We start from the raw sequence: 15,143 nt of genomic DNA on the forward strand, positions 1-15,143 counted from the left end.
CCACAAAAGCCAACCTGTTTCTAAAGTGCTAATTTCCAGGTTCAAGTACTGTTTTGGGTCACTGAAAGTGAAGTGGGGACTTTTGGCTTTCAAGCAGACAAGAGGTGATAAGTAGCTCATCTCTTTCATTCCTGCTGTGAAGCTAAACTGGCTTCAGCAAAGGTTGCTGCACAGGATGCTGGGTATTCACATGTATTCATTACATAACACTACTACCGCTTCAGCGATGCCTGTTTTTTGCAAACTGCTAGTTCAGCATCAAAGCTGCAATCCTAACCCCTTATTTGAGAGTAAGCCCCAATTCAATTCAGTTGATTTACGAACATTTGTAAACCACTTAATACTGAGAAAAAACTCTAAACCAGTGACTATAAGTTCTCAGTAGATATGCCTAGTGCAAAATTTTATGATTCTCTTGAAAACTAGACCGGCATACTGGAAAATGTGGTAACTGCCTTTAGCCAAAAATACCTTTAGTCCACCTTGTGTTTAATTACAAATCATATTTGAAAGGGATGAAATCTGTAAAAGCCACTACTGTTAGAATAGTGTTAAGGTAAATGGAGTACATTGCAAATTCAGTTCACAGATTACACAAAAGCAAACCTAGTTTTAGCATCACATGTACATTCAATAGAAAGTACCAACCAATCAAACCTCCCTTATGCAACCCATGCATGCAAACACATTTGTTGCCTTCAAAAGTACTGCATGCCTAAAATGTGAAGTGGTCCTTAGAAACTGAAACCCTCTGTATTGGTACCTAGCTATGAGGCACCTCTTATCATTAATCCAATATGCTTACCTTTTAAAGAAAAAATTCAGTAGTTTAAATATTTATACTAAATAGGCTGAAACACCAAGTCATGTATACATTCCTACCGTGAAACTGAGATGAGCATCCCACGACATATTTTGACTATATGAGCAACAATGGAGAAGGGTAAGGGCACAAAAGAAGCAATTACCTTTTCAGGTCCTATGGCTTTAGAAATAAAGAAAAAATATTTTTCATTTGCAAAAGCAATTGTATTTATTTATATCAACTATACACTCTAGAATGTGAGTACAAATAACTTTATTTTTAAAGAGAGCAAATATGAGTACAGTAGTGTGAAGAAAATAGAATCACCTTTAAATGCTACTGTGCTCTTAAAAGCATTTTATTCAACAGACTATATATACAGGTTTGTATTGCTATGATCTGTATATAATCTATAAAGATAATTACCCACTTTAAAAAATCATCTCATTTTTACAGAATCTTAGTCTGGTGAATCCTTCTGTAGCTTCATAGGTGCTCTTCAGTGCTGATCAGATGCTAAACTTATTTACATAGTTAAAATACAACCTCACTCTACAATTTTCTTATAAAACAGCAGGTAAGGAGTAGATGTAGATGAGGAAATGGGGGACAGAAGGTTGAGAAAGTCTTTTTCCTCTGTAACTTTCACTTCGGAATCATCAAAAAGTAGCCATTTCCCCTCATACTCTTTCAAGCTCTGCATTATATGCATTGCTTTATTTTCTAGTCCAATAGCAGGATCAGTTTGCTCACAGTGTTCAAACTCCACAACTCCTTTAGCATGGCTATGCTCTGCATTTTTAGTTTCAGTGACTATGTTAGCCATCATCTCAGAATGGGCTGCTTTGTTGCTTGGCAAATCACAGTTCAGCTTGCTTTTCTGTCCTCCAAGAAGCCCCACAGCTTCTATATTCTTTTTGTTCAGTCCTTTGTTAGGCTGAGCACTTCCACTGACTCTAAAGGAGACCTCACCGTCATCATAGTCCTCAGTGACAGCTCTTGCTTCTTGTTCATTCAGTGGCTCTGGGTGAATTTTACAAAATGGATCGCTTGTTAAATTGTCCTTGTCCAATTCCAAGCTATCCAAATTTGTAATTTTAACAGAGGCTGTGTAGTGCCCACTGCTGATTGTAATACCACTGTGCATCACTACAGCAAACAGTCCATATATTTCGTTGCCTGGGTTTATGCTCCAGTCATCCAAAGACAGCTTGAGAGGTGTCTGTAAAGGAGTATTTATCTTGGACAGCCCACCATAACAATCAAACCTTGGGGAGAAATGTAATAAATAGATTATGTTGTCACTTTGCACAGCTCCTTAAAAAAATAAAACTTTTAAATTTTAAAATTCAGCTAATTTGTTTTCCTGTTGCTCTAGGATATCAGTCACTCTTAAAATTGGATTCTTTTAAATTTGCATTATCACCAAGTATTAAGATTTAAATTGCAAACATTGAGCTAAAAGGAGGTACTCTAGTGCTTAGCTTTGAGATCTCCAACATATTAAGATATTGTACTTAATTTCTTGCTGTAACTTATCAAGTGACTGAACAACAGCAACTTTTTTTCATTTTTTTAACTATTACAAAGGTAAATTAATTTTTTTGACAAGACAGGTGTTTCAAAAGACAGCCCAATAGCTAAGCAATTTGCATAGGTATTTCTGAATAAGCACTACAAGACACCAGCTAATTTCCCCTTGTCCTTGCATTTACAAATTGTAAAATAATTTCATGTTTGGCAACAATCAAATTCACATTTGGGACAGTTGAGTTGATTTAATCCACTTGTTTATTTGAGCAACATTTCAAATAGATAATTTAATTTCAGATATGCCTTTAATTTACACTTAAACTTCCAGTAAAGTAACAGCAGGAACTGTTGGTTGCCTTGTTTTTATTACAATCCACTGGTTTTTGCCTGAGGTATCTAATGTTTGAAAGCTTACAAAAGATAAAGTCTATAATTATATGCTGATTGGTGTTTAAATAGCAAGAAAAGCCATACAACAGTGGAAAATTAAGAATAGGGGTTATTTGGCAATATATTTTATGCATTATGAATATATATAATGTGGGACTACAGTGGAAGAGATACTTGTTTTAAAATATTTGTTAAGAACTTCCAAGAGATACAAGAAACGGTGGGAAGAATAGGAAACATATTCTAAAACACATTTATTAATGGATAGATCTTAATCATTTAAGTCTTTTGAGAGTTTGCAACTGGTGAAAAAATAATGGCACATAAGCAAAGATAATTGGTTCTCACCTTGCTTAGAAGCAATCAAGGAAGTTACCTAGCAGTTTTTCCTGGCTAATGGGGTGCTTGCTAGTTTAGGCACACTCACATAAAATACTACCGGTATTATTGTACTATTGCCTAATTTATTTTTATTTCTCTAGACAACTGTCCACTTTGTAGTATTTAGGTCTGCTTTAGCACAGTCTACCTGTTGAAGAAAATATTCATCACCAGGTGAGTAGAATTTAATATTGGCTGCTTTCCCAACAAAGTGTGAGTTACAAGAAAGTACTTGGCTGTGAGCAAAGTAATGACAATGAAGCACATTACTTTCATTCTAGAAGAGGATTTTGCTTAAAGGTCCATGCACACCAAGGGAGCAATCCGCTGGAAGCATGCTGATGTAAATTAAGCCACTGTAAAATTACCAGATTCGAACTCCATTAAGCAGCAGGGCTGCTACTTCCAAATCTGGTAGAGGGAAAACAAGCCTTTAAAAGTAGTGTTCTACACTAGGTTGCCAGGTCATGTGACTGAGCTGAATGAGCTTAGAATCCAGCCTTCCCTAGTCCTGCCCCACCACACCCCGTTTTGAGGACCAACACTAGCTTCAGCAATTTACACCATCATATCTTTGGCTAAACTGGGATTGGCAGATCTTGCCATAGAAGGGATATTTGCAGGCATATGAGCTGGAACCCCTTATGGTCTGACTAGAAAAAAAAATATTTCAAAAGTAGCAGGAAGAACAAATAATTTTAGACACACCATTTCTGGAAATCTATGTGCACCTGTATGTATCTGCCCTCCCTGCATTCAGAAACACTGATCACACTAGATCCTCATGAGTGTATATCTTTCAGTTGTATGGAAGCTGCAGGATATGTCCCACTGCTCTCTTCCTTCATTCATAGAGTAGAGGAACTGAGTATGGGAAGCACAATCTTAACAGTATATTTTGGGATACCTAAAATATAGTTCATGGTCTTCTTTCCAGAAGTTAAATTCACTTGATGTGGGTTCCATTTTATTTTATAAAGTGGACGCTCGGGTTGCAAACGTGATCCGTGCGGGAGGCGCGTTCGCAACCCGCGCCGCTGTGTCTGTGCACACGCGTGACGCAATTTGGCACTTCTGCATGAGCACCGAAACCGGAAGTAACCCGTTCTGTTACTTCCAGGTTTGGCACGGTGCACAACCCAAAATCGTGCAACCTGAAGCGGCCGTAACCCAAGGTATGACTGTATTTGTGTGAAGTTTTACTTCCAGTAGTCAGGTGGTTCATTGTGGTTTATTCACTATACTCACTCTAATCCTCGAGCTGTGAAGCACTTCAAGTGGATGGTTATAACTTCAGGCATTTTATCAAATAGAAGACTGCGTTCAGCTTCTGTGTAATGACGACAGTTTTCACAAAAATATTTATCTTCTCCCACAATCCTCTCCACTGAAGCAAACTGTGAAATTGCCCACTTCAGAGTCTTCACTTCTGATTTGGGATCTGGAGAAACTACAAAAGAAAGTTGCTTATATTTAGTTTGCCCAATACTGTAAACAGTTAAATACAAATCAGGTTGTTGACCACAATAATATGAGTGCAGGACATGCGAGCAAATGTTTTGAAAAGTGCCAAAATCCTAAAGAATTACACATCAGGGTTCCAAAGCCTATGCTCTGCTGTGATCTCATGACTCTCCAAAGCCAATTCCTAATCTCCATACTAAACCAGAACCACTTCAGCACAACTAAACAGAAGGCAGTTTCTTTAAGGTGGGGAAGGGGTTTAACACCATCCTAGAAACTTGCAGAATCCTAGAGCCATGCACCCTTCCATATACCAAGACCTGTATTATAGGAAGTACTGTCTTACGTAGATTGCCATGCTTCATTTCAGCATGTTATAGACTGGTATGATCACACATTTCTAAGCAACCAGAACGGGGACATTTTATAGCAGGCATAGGAAACTCGGCCCTCCAGATGTTTTGAGACTACAATTCCCATCATCCCTGACCACTAGTCCTGTTTGCTAGGGATGATTGGAGTTGTAGTCCCAAAACCGAGGGCCAAGTTAACCTATGCCTGTTTTACAGGATAACAATATTAACCAACTGAAATACCATACTGAGCACATTCACACCAACCACCCCTCTGGCACACACCTATTTCTTCTCTCAGAAGGTTTGATCAGTGTGGTACAACTGCAAAAAGGCTAATGCAATTTTGGGGCTGTATTCAAAGAATCCTAGTTTCTAAATAACAGTGTCACCTTATTCTTTACATCCGAGGTACTGTGTCCAGTTTTGAGTGTTGTGCTTTTAAAGGGGATATAAACAAATTGGAATTGGTTCAGTGGAGGATAATGAAATATGGAAAACAAGGCCTATGAGAAAAAGTTGGAGAAACTAGGTATGTTTCACCTGGAGAAAAGACTTGAGGAAGGGAAATCTTATGCCGTACCCTTCCAATGCCATGAAAAAAATTAAAAATCACAGAAATGCAACCAAATCAGCAGATGAAAACATTCTAAGAAAAATGTAACAACCCAACCAGCCACTCCTCAGATGCTTGAAGGGCTGTCATTCAGAAGAGGGCAAAGACTTGTTTCCTAAAATAGTGACCTTAAGTTACAAGAGTTACCGTACATTTAAGCTTGACAGTGGAACAAAATTACTGGGAAGGGGCCCCTGCTCTTGAGAGCTGAATAGCAATCTCTGCTGGGGGAAAGCTTAGCTCTGAATTTCCTTCATCGAGCAGAGGGTTCATTAGCTGGTCTACAGCAGAGAAGGGGAGCTCCAGCCCATGGGACTGATTAGGCCTAGCATGGATCCTAACTTCACTCAATACTGTTTTCCCCAAACCATGCCCACCTGGCCAACCCTTGGCATCAAGTATAAGCTGGGAAAAAGCTGTTTCCAAGGAAATGGTTAAATATGTACTTTAAAAGGTAATGTCTGTCAGCACCCATCAGGTGACAAGTTGTCAGGATACAACTTAAAAAGAAATAACTATATATAGAAATGTACACCCAGAATTTAACTACAGTTGGCAAGGAAAGTATGCATACTCCTACCAAACACAGGCATGTGAATCACAGGCAAACTTAAATTTTACTGTGGTTTATACTTACTTTCAGAACTCTCTTCCGTTTTCGAGAGCTCATCTTTTTGCACTGGCACACTAATATCTTGAAAGTCTTCTCTTCTCTCAGTGAAACTCTCACACTCTAAACATCTTGTTCGTAACACCAACTGACCCTGGAAGAGTCTCTCCACTAAATCGAAGACAGCTAACTCTGAACCTAAGGTACAGCACATACCAGGTTAGGTTAAACACTTTTCCTGAATAGATATTATCAGAGTTCTCTTAATGTCATCATCTTACTGCAGTTCCTCATACTGCATCTGACACTACTCCTCTAAATCCCGCATCTTTGAGCAGCTGAAACAGCAAGAGGAAATGCTCCAAAGTATAGTTCAAAAACTGTATGCCAAGGCAGGAAGTTGCATTCACAGCTCTTTGCATCTCTTTAGATCCCACTCCATATGAGCAATGTAGTTCTTATTAGGAACTTCAATTATTAGGCACTACACTGGAGGTATATTCTTGATATTAAACCCGCTAATGTCATTACAGCCCTATCTTTCAGATGCAACTAGCACACCCCTAAGCATGTTTACTCAAAAAGGAGTATGAGAAGAAGAATCATTCATTATGTAGGAAACAGTTTTCCATAGGGCAAGATAAAAGATCCTTTAGCATACAGTCTTAACCATTCCAGGCAGCTTCTTACATCTAAAAAAGAACTTTACCAATCTACCCCTACAAAGAAATCCCAGTATTTTCAGTTTTTGTTTTTAAAAATACTAAAACTATTGATTTAATTTTCATTAAGTTAAATCCAGAAGTATTAGAAATGTTAAAACACTGACCTTAACCCAGGCCTGCAATATGCCACCATCTTTGCTTTGCCCTGCAAGAAAGCTACACTGCTGGAACTAAACATATACAGTGGTGCCTCGCTAGACGAAAGGCATTCGCTAGCGGAAGGCTGCCCCGCAAGACGAAAAAAAGTTTTTTTATCGCGAAAACCGCTATTCTGCCTTGGTGCTTCACTAGACGAAAAAATCGCTAGACGAAGACACTCGCAGAACGAATTATTTTCGTCTAGCGAGGCACCACTGTATCTCAATCTCTTTCCACCCTGTGTCCCACCATGCATAGTTAATGCCAGGAGAAAGTGAGACACAAAACCCAGCCATGAAACATGGTTGGGTTAGTAGTCTTTCTCCTAGGTTTACAGCGCTATCCTAAAATATCTACTCAGAAGTAAACCCATTGAGTTCAATTATGCTTATTTCCTAGTATATAATATACAACTGTAGTCTTAATGAGCCACAAAACATGTACAGCCCTCATAGCTTGACTGTGGTAAAAAAAAGAAAAGAGCCAAACCAAGGAGGCAATTCACGTGACTTGTTCCATCTCTTCTACCACTATGAAAGCACAAAAATGTGGCCAGGTGACCTCAGCAAACTGGGCACACACACAAGTTACTTGTAAGGCTAACCTCTCTGGCATCTTTTTTCAATTTCTTTTTCGACAGGGCTTTCAATAGATAAATCACAGTAGTCTTCCGTTCCTTGGCTGCCATTTTCACACTTGCGGAAACTGTCTGTGAACCCAGTGTTTTCTGTTTCTTTAACAGGCTCTTTGAACCCCAAGTTTGTTGTCAGCTTTCCCAAACTACAAAATTTGGACAGAATGCTAGGTTGCTTGCTTGAAGATTTTAACCAATTTAACCGAAGCCTGGATTTTTTATGGGTTGGTTTTCTATTTCCATTTTCAATGCAATGCTTAATGGTTGCTTCAGAGTGATTTTCTAGTTTTTCCTCCAGGGCTTTTCTCTTTGACCTGGTCCGTCTCTGATTCTCTTGTATTCCATTTTTCTCTTTGGAAACTTTGGATTTTTTCTTTTCATTGCCATCCTCTGTATCATTTTTTCTTTTTGCATTTCCGTTAGTTTTATCTTCACCATCCTCAATAGCTTGGTCAGAGATCAAACTAACATCTTCCTCAACAATACAAGTACTGCCAATATCCTGATTGGTTGATTTATTTAGTTCAGCTGTGGGCTCTTCTAGTGATCCAGGTTTCAGTTGTTCCTTCAACAGATGACATGTTTCTTGGATGTGTCCCAATATACACTGCAATACTTCTTGGGCATCATGTTGCAAGTATCCCTCATACATGGGATTCAGTTCCCTTAAAAAAAATGCAACACATTACCTAATATACATAGTCAAAAATAGCTTAATGAAACAGTTTATACAGGGATTCATGAGCATAACCAAAATCGGCAGGTGCTCTTCTTGGGAACACATTTTAAGTACAATTCAAGTTACTACGCTACGTTTTGGGGATCTAAAGAAGAAGAAGAGTTTGGATTTGATATCCCGCTTTTTACTACCCGAAGGAGTCTCAAAGCGGCTAACATTCTCCTTTCCCTTCCTCCCCCACAACAAACACTCTGTGAGGTGAGTGGGGCTGAGAGACTTCAGAGAAGTGTGACTAGCCCAAGGTCACCCAGCAGCTGCATGTGGAGGAGTGCAGACACGAACCCGGTTCCCCAGATTACGAGTCTGCCGCTCTTAACCACTACACCAAACTGGCTCTAAAATTAAAATGAGGTAGATGTACAGCTTCATGAAGTTGCTCAGTTTTGCAGACTATTATATTTAGAATTATGGATATATATTTTGTAAAAACTAGTATATTACAGACAATTTATTGTTTTTGCCTATCAGTCATTTAAATTTGACTGATTTGAGAGATCACAGAACAGGTTCAAACTCTAATCTGCATTGTTGCTGAGCTACCTCACATTATCAAGTGACTAGAAATGAACACATCTGTAAGAAGGTGAATAGGAATAATTCAATAAATTTAAAAGGCTGTCTTCCTGTAGAAAATTACAATATTCCATATCATTTGCTTCAGAAATAGTTAGAAACACATCTTTTGTACCTAAGTGTATTTAGTAGTCTTCTTGGCTGAGTTGCAAGTTCATCTGTGTATTTATCGGAATTTAAGAGAAAGCTGGCCTGAAGCTGTTCAACTGAAACAATCAAGGAGTGTAAACTGCAGACCAATTCATAGCTTGCAAGAGAATCTTCTTTAATTCCCCCCTGTAAAGACAGAAAATAAGTGTTTGCATTTGGAAGTTAATTTTCTTGCCTTCTTTTTAGCTAGTTACATAATTTTATAGTCCTTTTTCATAATATTGATGTGTTTAATTTCATTTTGCACATCAGCTCAAGCTATTATGATTCTGTGATACAAAATTTCAAATGTATGTTATCACCATTGTACCGGTATTAGGTTGTTATTTACTAAATGCCAAAGACTGATGTCAATTAAATGACCCTTTTACTGTCTGAAAGTGACCCTAACAAACGTATTTTCATTGTGCTTCAGTCCTAATTCTATGCCATACCATATAAAAAGATACCATATAAGGAATCATCTGTCTATATTGGAACACATTTCACTAGTTCTAAAACAAGGGTGAGGAACAACCAGCATGCAGGTGTCCTACTTTGACCCACAAGGTCATTTCCTGCAAACCACCTTCGCCTGCCCCACATCTGACATAAGACACCAGGTATAGACAGCTACTATGGAACAATCAGAATCCTAAAGTGAGTTCCCCAAAACGCCTTTGCAAGCAGGGCTGCCTGTTAGCATCAATAAGCTGATGGAGGTTTAGTGCTCTTTCAGAGGGGCTCACTCCATTACATAAAAGTGGTTTGCATTCAAACCACTTAAAACTGAGTTCCCACCCACCTTACAGCAAGTGGTTTCAATGCAAACTGCTTTATGCTAATGGGGCAAGCACTTCTAAAGGCATGCCGAGTCTAAATTACCCTGCTACAGAAGTGACATCTTTCATAATAAACTTTCTTCCAAAGAAAGGAGCAAAAGTGATTTGTTTATATTGAACCCACGATATACTAAATTTTGTTATGTACAATATGCCAAATAATAGACAATATGTTCTCACCTTATCAGTGTCACCTTTTAAGCTTTCCTTCTTGTTTGTAATTATATTAAATAGTTGTTTCACTCCAGTCTTAAAGCCAGGGCAAAAATAAAGCACCTAAAATAGGAACAAGACATGCAGTACAATGAAGGAACACATAATTTGTGAAACACATATTTAGCTATATATTTGTGTGATGTAGCAGAATGAGTATTTCACTTAGATCAGGGAGGCCTGTTTTCAAATCCCTGCTAAATCATGAAGGACACTGGTTGACCTTGGACCAACCACTAGATGGCCTGATTCACACAAATCATATCCTGGCTTATGGGTGTATAAAACACCTTTGTAATCAAGCCAAGATAATAAGCTAACTTTAAACCATAGCTTAATATCCTCACAAGTCATTAACCATATGTTAACCATGGGTACAGCAAAAGGGCATGGAAGGGGTTACGCCACTCATTAATAAACTAGCTTATTAAGCCATAATTTGTGCAGTTTTACCCAATCTTGCAGAAAAAGCAAGATAATAAATGTAGGATGAGCCAATGCATGTGCCACTTTGAGTTCCTTGGAGGGATGGGATACAAATTTAATTTTAGAAGTTGGCATTAACAGATGTAATTGTAGATTAACAGAAGTTAATAAATAAGTCTAAATATATATCTGTTGCAAAATAAGACAAGACCAAACTGTCATGATAAATCTTAAACATATGTCTCTATGATGAACAAGTGTCAGGCCTTAATAAACTGCTGAGTATATAAGGTGTTAACAGTAAAAGAAGGTGGTCATAACTATATCTGATTATTCTGAAATCTGATTATACTGTTACTTTAAGAAGTGTTTTACATTGGTTCTTAAGAACTTTCTCCCTGCCCCGCTGTTTCATTCATGTTGTTTGAGTATTATTTCTAAATGCCATATACCGGCTTCAAAGTTCTCATATTATCTTAATTTTTTTTTTAAGGTTACATCAGATACAAAAACAAAAAAACAAAACCTCAAACAGAAATAAAGCTATGCTAAATAGCTTGTGTATCCAAGTGTTCTCAATCACTTTGCTTCCATTTTGGAACTCCAATCTCCTGACAAGGCCTGGTTATCAATAGGCAGGTGAAACTGTTTTGATCTAGCAGACATTTGGACAAAGGAGGCATAGTGGGTCAAGCTGCTGCAGGTTTTATCAGTACTGTGGTTTTACTGTTGTTTTCATGTTTAGTTTTCCTTTTCAGCTAGGGAAAGCAAGTATTTTTAAAGCACTTCCACCAAAAATGTTAAGTAAAAGACAATGGCTTGACTTTTGATGGGTTATACTCATAGTACAGCCTCTTCAAATACACCTCATTTTAATATTTTGCAAACCATACTAAGAAAACAATATCCTAGAGCCTGCCACATACCTTCAATGTTTGTGCAATGCATTTGTTACACAACACTTTACATCAGGACATAAGATGGAAAAGGACGATTATAACAAAAGCTAATTGCCCAACTTATGAGTATGTGCTGAAACCTGGTCAGTGCCTGCATGGGAGACCGCCTGGGAACCACCAGTATGCTGCCATGAGTTCCATGACAAAAGATGGAATATATATGGAATAAAATAAATTTTAATATTGTGCAATGGGTCTCTAATAAGAAAAAAGGTAAAAATCTTGCCCTCTACAGCCTCTTCCCTGTTGCTTCCTTCATGCAGCACACGTAAATACCTACCAAGTAAGCTTTTAATTCCATTAATTCACATAAAATTACTTTAGACAACACTATTATTTTTAACCTGTTATGAATTTACCTGAAGTATACTGTTAAGGTAACACGTGTTACCAAGATTGTTCAAGCCCACGAAAGGTAGCATGTTGTCTTTCTTCTCACAGCAGATAGGTGATGGTGAAAGTGGCTGTGTTGCAGGAACTACCTGGTCACTGTCATACAAAAAAAGATATTTTATTCCAAAATACACTTGTGCAAGATGCCTTCTAAGTTTACTAAAATACTGTTTCTTAATCCCTGCTCTATGTAGTAAGGTAAAAGGTAAAGGACCCCTGGACAGTTAAGTACAGTTAAAGGTGACTATGGGGTTGCGGCGCTCATCTCGCTTTCAGGCCAAGGGAGCCGGCATTTGTCCAGCTTTCTGGGTCATGTGGCCAGCATGACTAAAATGCTTCCGGCACAACAGAACACCATGATGGAAACCAGAGCACACAGAAACACCATTTACCTTCCCGCTGCAGTGGTACCTATTCATCTACTTGCACTGGTGTGCTTTTGAACTAAGTTGGCAGGAGCTGGGACAGAGCAAGGGACGTGGGTGGTGCTGTGGTCTAAACCACTGAGCCTCTTGGGCTTGCTGATCAGTAGTTTGGCGGTTTGAATCCCTGCGATGGGGTGAGCTCTAAGTAGTACCACTATTGAGGTACCACATAAAAACCACACTCCAAAAATAATGAATTAGTCTCTAACTGTACAATAAGATAATTATAAGTACAAAAATGGTATTGTTAACTCTTGTGTTTTCCTTGACAACATAACAGATTTCTTTCTGGCCAGTAATTCTTCAATTGCTAAAGTATTCTTATCCCACACAAGCTCCCGTTTTCACAGGAGTACTAGGCAAACAATATACTGTATGGCCATAATCAGACCAGGATTTAAAGTTTATTCCCAGTGCAGCCTATTGAATTAGTTTTCCATTTTGACACCTGAATCTATTAAATAAATAAATAAAAATATTTTCTCATATGGAAACAAACTGGTGAAGTGCAAGAAACCTGCATTCAAGAATGAAGGTGTGCAACACAATCTTGTGTGTAGAAGTTAATCGCACAGAATACAGTAGTTCTTACTTCCCATTACATATTTTTAGGACTGTGTCCTTTAAAACCTTTCTACCAAATTTAATATTTTAAACAAACAGTTCACTTTTTGATATTCCATCCAAAGCAGGGTATGGAGGGTACTCTCTATCCAACTCTGCTAAGTCCTTTGACAGAAAAAAGTTCAAGGTCTAGTGCATTTCTAAATCTCTTCCACTGGGCTCAATGGAGTTTTGAAAACTTAAATTTGGGTTGTACTATGCCTGCTCTACCTTCAATTAGCATAGAATGTATGTAATGCCACCTATATACAAAACAAATTGTAACCAAGATAGAATACCAGTAATCAAACTGATTTCAGTCATAATCCATGTTAACAGCTTACTATTAGTCTTCTGTTAGAAAACATTGAAAACCAACTGAAGGCTGGAGTACATAAGTCAGTGCAAATATGTGTAGTTACAGTAATTAAGCACAGCCAGTAAGATTTTGCATTACTGATACAGTAAGATACAGAACTTTAAGCATACGCTAACACAAATATAGAAATGAAGATCCACCAAAATGCCTTTAAAAGTTCTCTGCACATTGTGATGAGTTACTGAAAAATAAACGCTTACATACATTTCAGAACATTCATATTCTGAAGTCTTTTGCTCATTTTCTGCCGTTTCTGCAAAATCCAGAGCTCTTTTTGTTTCCCTTTTCTGAAAGAATTTCAGTGAAAGTCTGCTTTTTTTCGTGGGGGTGCCTCTTGAAAGCCCGCTACTGTCACTGGGCAGCACGCCTGGCATTTTCTCCCCTCACCAGAACGCCGAGGGACGAACGCGACAAAACTGCAACCTGTAGTCATGCCTGTCAAAAGCATATAAAACACCACGTTTGCATGTTTTGTAAGCGGCAGCATGTATTGTGACGACACAGCTTCACAAGAGCAACCGGAGCACACGCCGAAGTGGGCCGGTAAACACAACTGCGCTTTTATTAGCGCGCGATGTAACTCAAAAGACTGCTGCGACCGCTTAATACAAGGCTCCCGTTGACCTAGACTTTAAAAGCCGGCGGCTTCTGAACTTTTTTTTGGTTAAGGAGAAGCGAAACAGTGCTACCGGCCAGGGCGGAAATCCTATTTACTGGAGAGTTAAGCCCCAAAATCGCCCCACGTACTTTACTTAAGAACGTCGGGATGTCGTTACTTTTCCGGTACACAACCCCGCGGCATCTCCCCCGCCGCCCCGCCCTAAGATCTGATGGCAGCTCGAGAAACGACCCCTCAAAAAGTACTCTCGGCCCGTTACTTTCCAAGCCCGGCACTTGCTGCGACAAGGATGAAAACCGAAAGCCAAGAAAACCTTTCATAAGGAGGGGAAGCAGGCAGGCACACGCTCCCCCTGCACAGGCACTATGGACGGAGATAAGGGGAAGGGGGGGGAGGGCAGCTGCCCCCCCCCAATCAATAAAAATACTTAACTGAGGTTTCTCATCCTCCCCCCCTTTCAACACGAAGCCTGGCTCCACCCGTGACAGACAGACCGACCAAATCAAAAGAAACCGCAGCAGAGAGTTCCGTAGCGCGCCTCGCACTTCGCAACTAATTTCCGCCTCATCGGTGAAAAGGAGGGAGAGCGAAATATTCTGAAGCTCCCCGCAGGCAGGGCAGGGGCTCACAAGCGCCAGAGAACCAGCAGCGTCCCGCAGTCGTTCCCTCGGAAAACCCACCCGGGGAACGAGACGGCGGTAAAAGCAGGCAGAGTTGCCCACTCGTCGCATGGAAAGAAACGCGCGCCCCCGCCCGCTCCGCTGCTCCTGCCGGCTCTCAGGCTTGCTAATGGTGGCGCGGCCGCCGCATCTCCTCACCCGACGCCGCTACATCTCCTCGTCCTGGCCAGGTCCCCGTGGGCGAGGCGCGGGAGGGCGCTGCCCCGGAACAGCCCCTTCCTCAGCTGCTCTATTCACTGAGGGGATCTGGGGTCCCTCCAGTCACACACCCACGACGGGAAAGTTGGCGCGTTTTGCACACAGCCAGGACCCCTCTTTCCCCCACCGCTTTTCTCGGGCCGGGCGACTCTGGGGTAGCCCTGAACGGATGCCGGTTTGATAAAAGCCGCGATCACCGTCCGCTGAGGTGGTGAAAAGTTCGGCAAACTGCCTCCCTAGCTGGGTTGGGGAACTCCCCCGCTTCTGGTGCAAGCAAAATCACTGCCTCCCTGCCTCCCTGATCTTTTAGGCTCAG

General features: G+C 40.0%; 1 protein-coding gene across 1 annotated transcript; it reads right to left on the reverse strand.

Annotated features, from left to right (window-relative positions):
* Window positions 1-1,133: 1,133 nt before the first annotated feature.
* On the reverse strand, window positions 1,134-14,903 carry USP1 (ubiquitin specific peptidase 1). Its single transcript, XM_033151929.1, has 9 exons — window positions 14,768-14,903; window positions 13,535-13,765; window positions 11,890-12,019; window positions 10,113-10,208; window positions 9,077-9,237; window positions 7,620-8,314; window positions 6,180-6,350; window positions 4,358-4,559; window positions 1,134-2,073 (listed from the first exon to the last, which is right to left on the reverse strand). Exons 2-9 carry the CDS (start codon window positions 13,702-13,704, stop codon window positions 1,353-1,355), a joined length of 2,346 nt encoding a protein of 781 aa, XP_033007820.1. The 5' UTR covers window positions 13,705-13,765; window positions 14,768-14,903; the 3' UTR covers window positions 1,134-1,352.
* Between the last annotated feature and the right edge of the window lie 240 nt (window positions 14,904-15,143).

Source organism: Lacerta agilis, chromosome 6 (assembly GCF_009819535.1).
Source record: "Lacerta agilis isolate rLacAgi1 chromosome 6, rLacAgi1.pri, whole genome shotgun sequence".
Taxonomy (NCBI): Eukaryota; Metazoa; Chordata; class Lepidosauria; order Squamata; family Lacertidae; genus Lacerta; species Lacerta agilis.